General features: G+C 38.5%; 1 protein-coding gene across 1 annotated transcript in view; it reads left to right on the top strand.

The window, feature by feature from the left end:
* Positions 1–399: 399 nt before the first annotated feature.
* Positions 400–13,177, top strand: part of UNC13A (unc-13 homolog A) — a 53,584-nt gene continuing 40,806 nt past the window's right edge. Inside the window, exons 1-6 of the mRNA XM_053461781.1 lie at positions 400–558; positions 11,200–11,229; positions 11,529–11,628; positions 11,719–11,836; positions 12,639–12,762; positions 13,102–13,175. Coding sequence (XP_053317756.1) covers positions 537–558; positions 11,200–11,229; positions 11,529–11,628; positions 11,719–11,836; positions 12,639–12,762; positions 13,102–13,175 — 468 coding nt within the window. The 5' untranslated portion in view covers positions 400–536. The remainder of the gene's footprint in view (positions 559–11,199; positions 11,230–11,528; positions 11,629–11,718; positions 11,837–12,638; positions 12,763–13,101; positions 13,176–13,177) is intronic.

The following is a 13,177-nucleotide window of genomic DNA, read 5'->3' as shown; positions in this document are numbered from 1 at the left end:
GTTTGTCACTTTGTTACAAGAAGACCAAACTAGTACACAAAATGAACTGTGTTAATTCTGCCACCTTTTTCCACAAAACCCTGCTTTTATAAACCCAATATTCCCAACACAATTACATGGATTGATAAAAAAAAGCACAAAGATGGTGCTGCATTCTTGTGTAGCTTCTCATTACGTTATGCCAGTTATGTTAGACCGATTCAACTCGTTTTACCCCGATTTTTATTTTCTCAATGACGTCTAAAACATTCTAGCCTTCACTTTTCCCTATTCATTTGCAAATCAGGTGAGTTCACTCCTCCTTCGGTTTCCCCCCCACCTCCGTCTCGCTCTCTCTTTTTCCCTCCTCCCACTATTCTCCACTCCCAGCGTGACGTCAAAAGTAGCTCTCCACAGCCTTGGTGCTGAAGCATACATATGGCAGACTGTGTGCAGGGGAAGTGAGAATCATTATGACTAGCTGTACACGAAAGAAGGCATTGACCAGCTAACGCTGCCAGAAGGAGTTGGACTGAGCCAGGCACAGGGCAAATACCATGTCTTTGCTGTGCGTAGGAGGTAAGGATGGCGGTGAGGACCACATAGCATGTTGGGTGTTGGCTGCCAGACCATTTTTCCTGTTGACTACTTCCTTATATCTCTGGTGTAGAAGTACTTGGCATCGAATGGGTTATTCCTGTGTAATATGGTGGACTGTCTTTGTGCTGCCTATACATTAATCTGCCTATTCCCTTTAAGGGAAAAGTGGTAGCCAAGTATGCTTCATTTCTCCTGTAGGCATCACAGGCACTGCATGTCTTGGAAATGGTGGGGATGGATTTAGGATATCTGTATGCCAGATGATGGGGAGATAAGTTATCCCTTTGCCTGTGTGCAGCCTCTCTCCGTCTCTCTATGTGTATATGTTATGGTGTATATGTAGGTGTGAGCGTGTACCTTTCTTTTATATAAATGGATATATCTATGCAGACTTATGTCCAGATCCCTGTCTAGAAATATCATATATATATATATATATATATATATACATATTCATCGATTATCTATCTTATACAATATAGATCTATCTATTGCTGATATTCTTTATATCTTTATATCTATATCTATATATATAGATATATATTTAGCTATCGTACAGGTTGGTTGACACAGATGTATTTCGGTGTTGATCTATATCTCTCTCTCTATATATATGTATGTGCGGCATGTCAACATACGTGTGTGTCCTGGTTCTTTGGTACTCTCACTACACACACTATCTCCATACACACTGCTGGTTAGCCACTGCACACTGGATCCTTGCTCTATGTCTCCTACAATAATGCTCCTGTTTATGCACACTGCAATTGCTAGTGCACCCCCCCAGCCACATTCACTTCCCCCTGTGGAGCTGATTCTGCTTCTTTCACAGAGAGCACAGAGAATTTATGAATAGAAAATAGAAAGGTGACGTGAGCAGATGGCAAGTGTGGGAGGTATATATTGCAGACTGTTGTATGTCTCTCTCTCTTTCTCTCTCTCTGTATATATATATATATATATATATATATATATACATGCGTGTGTATATATATATATATGTATATATATATATATATATACATATAATGTGCATATATATTAGTGGCTCATCGCTTTCATGGATCTATGTCCAAGTAGCCATCTGTGGCTATATATATATATATATACGTCTACGTCTATCTATATATGAAAATGTATTTCGGTTTGGACTTAGGCTGTCTTCACGTGAAGATCCACCCAAGCTCTCTGGAAAAAAATGGGGCAACTGGCCATATATTGTATATATTTGGTATCCATTCTCAGGGACTGTTTCAAAATAGACAGAAAGGATCTGTTATATATATATATATATATATATATACCGGTATATATATATATATATATATATATATATATACAGTATATGTATGTATAGGTATACATATATATTATTATGGTTTTAGAGGTTTCTTGTGAATATTTATTAGCACTACTACTGTTTTTGGAGTTGGCTCGGCTAGTTTGTATGTGATCCATTTATGAACAGAAAATTAAAGACCTTTTTTCAAATATAGATGGAATAGAGGCGGATAGATAAAGTAGAGGCTGATTTTTTTCGCTCTTGCTTCTGGTGAACGTATTATTAAATGTATAGAGTAGCTCAGCTATGAACCTGATGCCCTAAAAACTAGATTGAACTATCCTTACACATCCCAAAAATATAAACTCCAGCATTTTCATTGATAGCATATCAATTTTCTTAAACCGGAAAAATGGCACCCTTTTCTTTCAAGTCAAAGTATCGTGCAGGAATTTAAGGGTTCATTTGACTCATTTCCATGAAACAGCTTATGCCAGTGTCTGCCTTCCTCCTGCGTGAATCCCCATTCATTCTTTCTCTCCCGCTCGTCTTCCGCTGGAAGCATTGATTTCCTGTAGAAAGCTTGGTATGGTTTATATAATAAGACTCAGGCTGAGCACCCCCATCCCCCTCCTTTCATAAACACCATCTCTCCCTCCTATCTCTCTCCCCTCCCTTTCTCTCCCTGGGGTTCCAAAGCATCAGCTGAGCCGTGAAATAAAACAACTGCTCACATGATTTCCTAAAAGAGATGAAATGCCAGAACAGCAGAGAACTGAGTATGCAATGTAGGTTGACCTGAGTACAGATCACCAGAATAAGCTTATCTCTTATTGTTCTTTTGTCTGGGTAATGCCTTAGGGTCATCTTAGTGGCCGTAAACCAGATAGTGATGGGTTTTTTAACCTTATACTCTGTGGGTTCAGAAACTAACCATCAAATACATAAATCTGCAAGGATAAACACACCATATGGACAAAGATATGGGGACACCTGACCATTACAGCAACAGGGACATTAATAGACATTAATATGTAGTTGATCCCTCTTTTGCAGCTATATCAGCTTCTGCTCTTCTGGGAAGGGTTTCCACAAAATGTTTGAATGTTTCTGAGGGAGTTTTTACCCATTCATACAGTAGAGCATTTGTGTCATGGCATGCTAAAGGGGATATACCAAGACATTTTGGACAATGCTATGCTTCCAACTTTGTGGGAACAGTTTAGGGAAGGCCCTTTTTTGTTCCAGCATGATTGTGCCCCAGTGCACAAAGCAAGGTCCATAAAGACATGGTTGGATGAGTTTGGTGTGGAAGAACTTTACTGGCCCACACAGAGCCCTGACCTCAACCCCACTGAACACCTTTGGGATGAACTGAAACAGAGATTGAGAGCCAGGCCTTCTTGTTCAACATCAGTGCTTGACATCACAAATGCACTACTGGATGAATGGGTAAAAATCCCCACAGAAACACTCCAAAATCGTGTGAAATGAGGACTAGAAGCTGTTATAGCTGCAAAGGGGAACAAAATACATTCTTAAATATCTATGTCATAAAAGTCCCTGTTGGTGTAATGGTCAGGTGTCTCAATACTTTTGTCCATATAGTGTATTAATGTGTCCACATGCTCTTGTTTTCAGTAATTTAAGTTAAAGTGATAGCGATATTCTAGATGAATTCTGCCTCAACTGGTATCTCTAATGCCTGGTTAGAACCTTATCTATAGAGTCATTCACATGAAGTATATTTTGTGCACAAGAGGCATTGTATACTTTTTTAGCATTTGTAGATAAGGCAAGGCAAAACGAAGGCCTAGCACTTTGCTGGCCAAAAGCAAGCTTGGCAAATAGCACATAGCACATTTAGTGTTCATTATCTATAAATGAATTACTAATTCAAAGGAACAATGCCCAGGATTATGTCCCATTTATTAGAATTGATGGTAGCTTACCCTAAGCAGACACCCCATCGGAGGAGGAGATGGGCTTTCTGGGAAATATGTGATGTCTGTGTGAAATTATGACATTTTCCTTATATCTGATGTCTCTCCGTGAGACATTGGATAGTTTGTTAATATGCAACATATATTATGTTCATCAAATAATACATAGTAAGCTAATCTAGCCCCAATTCTCTTGGGACCCGATGCCTTAATACCTTTCAACAAAACCCTTAAAATAATGCAATGGGCTAACATAAGGGAACCCATCTTAAATACCATCCTTTGTCGCCACCCCTGAGCAGTATTGGCTCCCTAACCTGACCCTAGGATGTTCCTACACTCACGGACATGGAAATCCAATTAATCTGGGCCTGGTCATGGAGCCCTACCTTTTAATTCTTAAATCCATAGCTTTCTTTTAGAAGTGGTGGAGGTTACTATAGTGAGGGAATTTAAACATGCACATGATAGGCACAGAATAGGCACATGGCTATCCAGACGAGACCAAGGACTGATTAGGATGTGAGTCTTTAAATCAGGAAAATGGGCAGACTAATTGGGCCTCTCCAACTGGGTTGAATCTAAATCCGCATCTAGGTCTCATTACTTTTTTATTTATGTAATATGCAATATATTTAATATGATGATATGTTACTATACATTATCAGGGTCATATAATAGTGCTTTAATGCGGATCTGACTCATATCAGTGTCTCTGTGTCTGTATCTTAATCCCAAGTACGGATATTGGAAGGATTTAAGCACTTAATCTTTTGTAAATAAACAGATTATATCTGAAAGCCATGATTCCACAATTCCCATTATGTCTAGTTGACGTTTTACTGATAGGACCAAACTGTGATTACTTCTGGTCTTTTCTGATTTGTTTGGCTGTTGATTGTAGACATTGTTTGCAGTGACATGTTAACATACCTGTGAACTTCTTCACTCCGGCTACCCAGAAACTTCCATTGACGTCTGCGTCAGGGTGTTGACCCGGAGAATCAGAGAAGTGGTTTAATACATTTATACTGACAAATCTGTGCTCAAGATGGGGTATTTGAAAACGTGGCCTGGTGGCAGCACTTAAAGCCTGGAGTTCACCATTGATTTAGGGTATTTGTGCTTCTGGTGTAAAGGGAAACTTTTGCAACTTTTAACTCAACTATATTTATTAAAAATGCCTGCTTGGTGCCCTGGAGTGTAATGCCATAACCAGCCTCAATGTATCTCTCAGTGGACCAGTGAGGAGCATACCAGTGTCAAGTAATTTGTAATGCCAACTTTGGTGCCATTGTAAATAAGCATTATATTATTATGTTGTAACAGCCATACTGAGGTATAACAATCTTAAAAGTGAAACATCCAAAGTTATATATTTAATGAGGTTGGAAAAAAACATTTAACCAGTTCTATACCTTCAATAACTATTCCAAGGTATCCCAGATTTCCCCTATCCTGAGTGTGGATACAAAAACAGGTGTTTAGCTTATGTTTTGCCCAACACTGCAGAAAAAATCCTCCTTGACTTTCTCACTTAGATGTATCCCTATATTAACTACTATTTATAGCAAATTAGATTAATTTAGATTAGTTAAACATAATTACATTTTGCCAGTCTTTGCTTGGCAAAAATATAATTCATTTTAAACCCACATTCTAGATTTTAAAAATACAGGTATACTGGAAATATCAAGCATGTGAATGTATTTTTGTGTGTACTTTAATTTTTATGTTTACACATTTTTACATATTATACAATAAAAATGCATATTAGCCCCTTCAGGCCCAGGGGTTTTCATAACCAAAAGACCCAGATATTTTTTTGGCATAAATGTTCTTCTATACTGTAGGTGCCACAGCTGAACAATGATACAATTTATGTTCAAGAGAGCCACATCCATGCTTTACATATTACCCCATATTACATATTTACTATTGACTTGGTTCAGGTGTAGTGATTTTTTAAGTACTTTTTTACTTATAGTGGAAGAGCTAAGAGAAACTTTTTTTGATAAAAAAATATATTTTTTATTTTGTTGCCCCTGCCGCTGCAACAAAGTCAGGACTTACATTCCTATCTCTCATCTTACTCAGTTTCTCCCCTCTTTCTCCTTTTCTCTGTTCTTTCTCTTCATCTCTCCCTTTTCTCCTCATTAGATCTCCTCTTCCACAGCTTTGGTATTGAGCACCGGTATATGACACCATACCCCGGCGCTCAGCATCAGCCGCCAGCACCTTTTGTTCTTCCTTTATATCGGGCCATTAGAAGGAGATCCATGATCTCCCGACCGGCCCTGCTTCTCCAGCGGCAGGCAGTCCAGTCTGTCTCTGGAGAGAGCAGACAGGGTGGCGGACACCACAAATTGTGGTGCCGAACACCGATGTCCATGTACACACACCTTGCCGACCCTACTACACACAATCTATATTTCAGATTTCCTCTTGATTTATACTTTTACAAGCTACATGTAAATGTGGAATCTGCTTACTGAACAGTGAATTTACCAAGTACTCCAACCTAGTGATTCAATTTCCCTGCCTCTCTGTGCAATTCATAATAATCAACTGAAGTAGGGTGACCATATCAGCCATGTTTTCCAGGGCACAAATATTTTTTACATATTGCTGACCAGCCCAGATAAAATGCTGCCCTGCAGTATGGGGGGATGTATGACTGAATAATTGGTTCCCTTGGTAAGTCTTTACACCCCACATACTGCAGGGCAGCACTTCATCTGGCCTGGTCAGCAATATGTAAAAATTATATGTGTCCTGGAAAACATGGCTGATGTGGTCTCCCTAAACTGTAGGTGTGCAAAAAAAACCATTTGTTTATTGTAAGCAGAAATATCAGTTTGTTACTTAGTATGCATGGCTTTTTCCTACACCTGACAAATATGCTGATCTTATCAAGTTTATTTTGCAAAATAAAATAAGATGCATCTTACACTCTATATTTTCAACTTATCAGTCTTTATTTTTGTGATAGCCTGAAGATATGTCCTCTACATGAAATATAAAAATGACATTTAAAGGGCTGCAAGGTACAGTGGTGGGTCAAATTTTTATAACACTCATTTTAACTTGACTTCAACCCATATACACATGCTTGAGCAGTACATCAAATGAAATTGTTTTCTTGACAATGAAAGATGGGATTTGTTGATTATAAAGAAATACTGCTGAAAACACAAGGGCACTGTAGCACTGTTATATGCTCTTGGACAATTCTTCCACGTAAATCTAGAAGAACCAAACCCCACAATTCTAAAGATGTTCCACATGCCTAGTTACATGTATAAGAAGGATGTAATGTTGAATAAAGTTAATTCCATGGTCAGAGCCAAGTCACCACTGGCGTAACCACCTGCGGCCCCTTGTTCCTGTCTCCTCCTACTGGTTCAAAATAGTTTAGAAATGGCCCTTCCATTATTCCACCTCACCACTCCAGGTCAGAAGGGCCCTTCCTAAACTAATTTGGACTGGTACGAGGAGAGAGGAGCGTACCGGGGTCACATGACCCCGCGGAGAAACAGAGCCTGCTGCTGGAGATAAAGCTGCTGGAGTGGCAAGAGGTATGCAAGGGCGGGAGGGATGTTGGTGTGTATATGTGTTTGTGGGTATATATATATACCGTATTGGCTTGGATATAGGCCGCACCCGCATATAGGCTGCAGCCTAAAAAGTGCTTTTTTAATGAAAAAGGTTTCTGTCCCCCCGAGATATACTGCCACTCTGTCCCGAAGATGTACCCCCCTGAGATATGTTGCCACTCTATCCCCCCCGAGAGATGCTGCCACTCTGTCCCCAAAATGTCCCTCCCCACACACCAGACTTACCGGTACAGACTCCACGGGGGCCGGCGGGGGACATCTACACATAACACTTCAAGTTCCGGTGCCGGCACTTCCGCCGTGGGAAGTACCGGCAAGGAAGATTGTTCACGCAGACGTTCACCGGCAGTGGCGATGCGAGCACAAACAACCTCCGCTGCCGGCACGTCGGCAAGATGTGCTTTAAAAATCTCCCTTGCCGGGACTCTTAAAGTGGGGGGAAAAAGTGCGGCCTATATTCGAGCCAATACGGTATATGTGTGTGTGAATGTGTAATTGAGTGTGTGAGCATGGATGTGTTATTGTGTGTGTGAGCTCGGATGAGTACTTGTGTGTGTGTGTGTGTGTGTGAGAGCATGGGCGTGTAATTTTGTGTGTGTGTACATGAATGAATGTGTACGTGTGTAATTTGTGTAACTGCGGTTACATATGTGTGCCAGAGTGTATGTTGGAAGGGGGAGGCAAGGGGCAAAGAAGGCACAGACAAGTTGGCCCTGGGACAATTTTCGCACCAGGGCCCTGTGGTTTCTATTTACGTCCCTCATGTCACCCCACTAACTCTTTCAGTTCCAGGTCCATACAGTGTACAAGCCAAGAACATCCAAGACATACACTGTAAGGGGTAACAGTATGGGTTATGGGACAAAGTAAATCTCCTTTTCTGAGAACCAGCTCATGTTAATCAATAATGTTTTGTATATTTTTCCATCATAATATCATTGTGTACTTTATCTTAGTTTAGGCATTGGTATCTTCCAAAACTGATGATAGCACACAACTTCTGCAATGCTAGACTCCACTCTGTGATATCACCAAGAGGTACTCTTGCATCTCCTGCAGCCTCATACCAGCATCTTGTGGTTTAAAATAGTAAAAAAAGAAATGTTAACTGACTTGCCTGATTCTGCACTATGAAGTATTTGGGTCTATGAAGGTCTAGAACATATGAAGCTCTTATTGGAGATCAAGGTGAAGTAGGGAAAGGGGTATTTGAGACATCTGGGTGATATCTGGACTTTGACTACTGTAGGGTAGGCTAAGCCTACACATAATTGTTATCACTGTGCTCAGGATTTTAGGAGTTTGGTTTAATGGTGTTCACTAAACTGGGGTTTTGAATGCACGATTTCCACACATTGCTAAGCATTGTGAAAGACCACAGAGATTTTTTCGGGTCTCAGTTGGCTCTGCAGAATATATCATTATGCCAGCAAGGTTAATTTCACAGGGCCCACCATTCACAGGTTTATGGGAAGATTGTGCCATGTAAATTACCATTTCTAGTATACACTAAAAATATTGCAAATGAAGATGTATGCATTTTTATTATTATTATTAGGTTTTATTTATATAGGACCAATATTTTATACAGGGCTTACAATACATCCATTTACATTGATGTACACAGAGATTGTTAGGATAGTGTTGTATTTTCTGGATAATGTCATGTAGGTAGTCCTGTTGGTTACTTTTTGATTTTTATACACATTATGCCTTTAGACAGCTTATAGATTTAAAGGGGTAAGCCCATGGAAAAATATTTTTCTCCTTCAGCATAACATGCAGTGCTGTATACAGAAATGTAGTTTAACATTGGCAAAAAAAATGGTTTTATTCCATTTTGTTACAGAAAACCTCCTTAGCGGTGCTAATGAAGCCTGTTCTTCCATAGACTTTTATTAGTCAAAGGGTCCAAGGTAATTAAGACTGAGCTATTCTATTGTTTACCACAGGCAGAATAATAAAGAACCAGTATGGTGCAATTGAAAAAGGTGAAAGTGCCCTAATGCGTTCACAGCTATGGAATAAAATTTTTTTTCTAGAAATATGCATTGTACTAAACTTTGGTAAAATGTTGAGTAACAATTTATTTCAAACATTATTTGACTTATGTTGTTTAAATGTGTTGGGTTACAGAATGTGTATTTCCCTTAGGGTATTATGCCATTAAATAAATATTAAAGGCCTTTTGGAGTTGTAGCCTGTGGCTATGTTCATGCTGGAAAGGTTTAGTCTTCATACATTTTATCGTCCACACAAAATGTCATATAAATGTCATGACTCTATGTCTATGTATTAGTGTCTCCAATTCTTCTTTATTTTTAGCATTTTAAAGAATGCATATTAATGTACTCACTAAGTACTTTAATATCCGCACTTCTTCTGTCCATTTTACGTCAGCCACTGACACTGAACATATAGGTTGCATAGGTTATGTTAACAGCAGATACCTGTATCCAAATACCTGATTAAGTGGCCACTTATCCAGTAGAATGCAAATGCTTCTTGGTCAGATTCTTGACCAGTAACAATAGCTTCAGTTTTGATTACCCTGGCTCGTGAGTTTCCAGTATTGATTACAGTATACTGCCTATTTACAGACCCATGGGTTGTCTGGTGTTTACTATTGCTTAGTCCTCGGACATTGCTTTATGTTATATTTATCTGTTTGGAAAGGAGCAATGTACACACAAACTCTGGGCCTCAACCCCTGCGGGTGAGTGGTTACAGGGCATATACCCATTGCCTGCTTTATTTCCATTCATATTTACACTGCATTGAATGCTTTTTGTACCCTTGTGACTGAATTGTGAAAAGAGGATTCCACTGTCCTCCACCCTCCACTTTAGCTGTGGCACTATGACCCAGTGTTATACAGATGTGTATGGGTGTGTGTGTATATATATATATATATATATATATATATATATATATATATATATATATATATATATATACACATATACACCAAACAGTGCTAATGATCATTAATTTAGTATGAAGGTTGAAACACAAAAAATAATTGAAACAGAAACAACTGTCTAGGAGGAGTAAAACTGGGTAAGGCACAACCAAACACGTAGATTCTATGGTATATACTGTATTTGAGGAGTAGGAAGAGATGGAAAGGAGATGGTAGAAATAGAAATGTATAAAGCTAATGTTTAATCACATAAAAATTTGCCTTGTTCACATTCACATTTAAATGAATGCATACTTGTCATATGAAAAGAAAGCTGGCACTGATGCTGAGGTCGTTGCCATGGAAATAGAAAAGGATTCTGAAATCTTGCAATGTTGTTTGAAAGATTTCAGCAAATAAAGTGTATAACTTTTTCCGCACGTTTTGCAGGGTTAGAAATTAATGGCAGTTGGGGAGAAAACATTACAAGACAAAATTGTTGATTTTGGTCTTGTTAAAACTCATAGTGAAGTGTGTGTGTGGGGGGGGGTGTTAAAATGTTTACCAGTTATCATTTTTTGGGTTAACAATGCTAATACATCTGGATTTTACAATGTAACAGGCTTACTAAACATTTCATCTATTATCTTAGGCTTTCACTCATGGTGACTGAGTGTAAATAGGGAGATCACTCATCACCTGCTCCCTCCTCACATTAATGAAAGCTTACAACCTAAATTTGTAGAGGGTATGATAATCTGTAAGATATGACAGATTTTGCTTGCAGATATATTACATCCTCGTTGGATACTGTAACTCAAACGTTATTTTTGACCCTTTTGCTAACCAGTACTTTTTCTTTTTTTTTTTTTTCAGTGAAAAAAGCGCAATTTGATGGCGCTCAAGGTAAAATATTTTTAATTACAAATTGCTATGGGTATGTAAATTAGATATTGGTACATCCATGCACATGTTACAGGTATCATGAATGTATGGCGATTGTGTTGGTGTTATTAATAAACCAGTGTCTCCTAAAGTGATAATGACTGAACACACAGCAGTCATGGAACTTATATATTAGTTATTTATCATCGATAATTAAAATAAATAGTCATATACAATGAATTTGACTAAAATGGCAATAACACACTTGAAGTAACTGTGCAAGAACTTCCTTAAGTCTGGATTTCTCTTTGCCTTGACAGAAAAGTTTAATGCTTACGTAACCCTGAAGGTTCAAAATGTGAAAAGCACAACAATCGCTGTGCGGGGGAACTTACCCTGCTGGGAGCAGGACTTCATGTTGTGAGTATGATCTGTTGTGAACCATACCAAAAATGAGGGTAAAACCAGGGTAAACTAAGACTGACCTACGTATTCAATCTGTGTTTGCAGCGAGATCAATCGGTTAGACCTTGGTCTGACGGTGGAAGTCTGGAATAAGGGATTGATCTGGGACACAATGATAGGGACGGTATGGATCCCACTAAGCAACATTCGACAGTCTAACGAGGTAACACACCTTTTGTAGTCTTCTCACTTCCTGTAAGCATCTCTTCCTTGTCATGTAGGTGCAAAAGTAGAAAAAAATGCATTACCTATATGTGTGTGCACCGTTCAGACTTTGGAGTGACATTTCCTAGTTTTCCATGAAAACGGCTAAATGACCCCAAACTTTTAATGGCTGTAGTGTGTACACATATAAATAAATTGTAGTAGGTGTGATTTAGGAAATCTTGCTGACCTGTATATACACTTACAGTATACATAATCCTCATGTGTCTAAAGTGCTGCGGCATATGTCTTGCCCTGATTACAGAACTACAGAGGCATAGGTACAACTTAGTGTTAACTATTATTATTATTATTATTCATATTAATGCTCATGTTTGTTGAACTATGAATCTGTTTAAATATAATATTTTTAAAGCTTTCATACAGATGTACATGCAGCATGTCATTTGATAGGTAGAGCATATTGGGATTTCTCTCATGTATGTGTACTCTAGAAAGCCTTTACAAAGCACAAATTAAACTATTTATGTGAAGAGAAACAAAGGAATAGCCGTTGTGTACAAAAAGGCACATAGTTTTAAAGATAAATTAGTAAAATATTCCCACTTTCAATAAAGTTGTCAACTGATCAAAATGTGTACCAGCAAACAATAACGTAGTGTGAGGTCTAGTAAGAGTTACAATGTTTGGAATGATTCTTGTATAATACTTGTCTTTAATTAATCAACTTTTCATTTTCTATTTTCTTTTAACTTTGTTTATTATGTCCCTCACCTAATTGTTTAACTGGTCCTTAACAGGAGGGACCAGGAGAATGGTGGACCCTTGACTCCCAAGTCATAATGACAGATAATGAAATTTGTGGAACCAAAGACCCAACCTTTCATCGTATACTACTCGACACCCGATTTGAACTTCCCTTGGGTAAGCTCACTTTTAACTGTTTATCTTCAGAGCAGTGTATCATTTAGTGCACGGGGCAGTGAAGTGTCACTGCTTACTTAAATTTACAGACTGCATTAAAGAAATTGGATACACTTGTACCCAATCAGTATCATAAACATCTGCAATTTAGCTGTAGCCCCCTGACACACAAAATCTATGCCAGTCCAGCTAAAAAAGGGATTTTTACCGAAAAGCTTGCGTATAAAATGATTGCTTGTCATAAAGGTCTACTATAACTTTAAAATATTTGCATATTTTTATTTCTGTATTTTTTTTTCATTTTCCCCAGAGACTCTGTATTTTTGTTTTTCTACTCAGATATTCCCGAAGAAGAGGCTCGATACTGGGCAAAGAAACTTGAACAGCTCAATGCCATGCGGGTTCAGGATGATGT

This window comes from Spea bombifrons, chromosome 1 (assembly GCF_027358695.1).
Source record: "Spea bombifrons isolate aSpeBom1 chromosome 1, aSpeBom1.2.pri, whole genome shotgun sequence".
Classification (NCBI taxonomy): domain Eukaryota; kingdom Metazoa; phylum Chordata; class Amphibia; order Anura; family Pelobatidae; genus Spea; species Spea bombifrons.
Note: the sequence above shows the minus strand (reverse complement) of the source record. Positions and strands in the feature narration are given on the sequence as shown.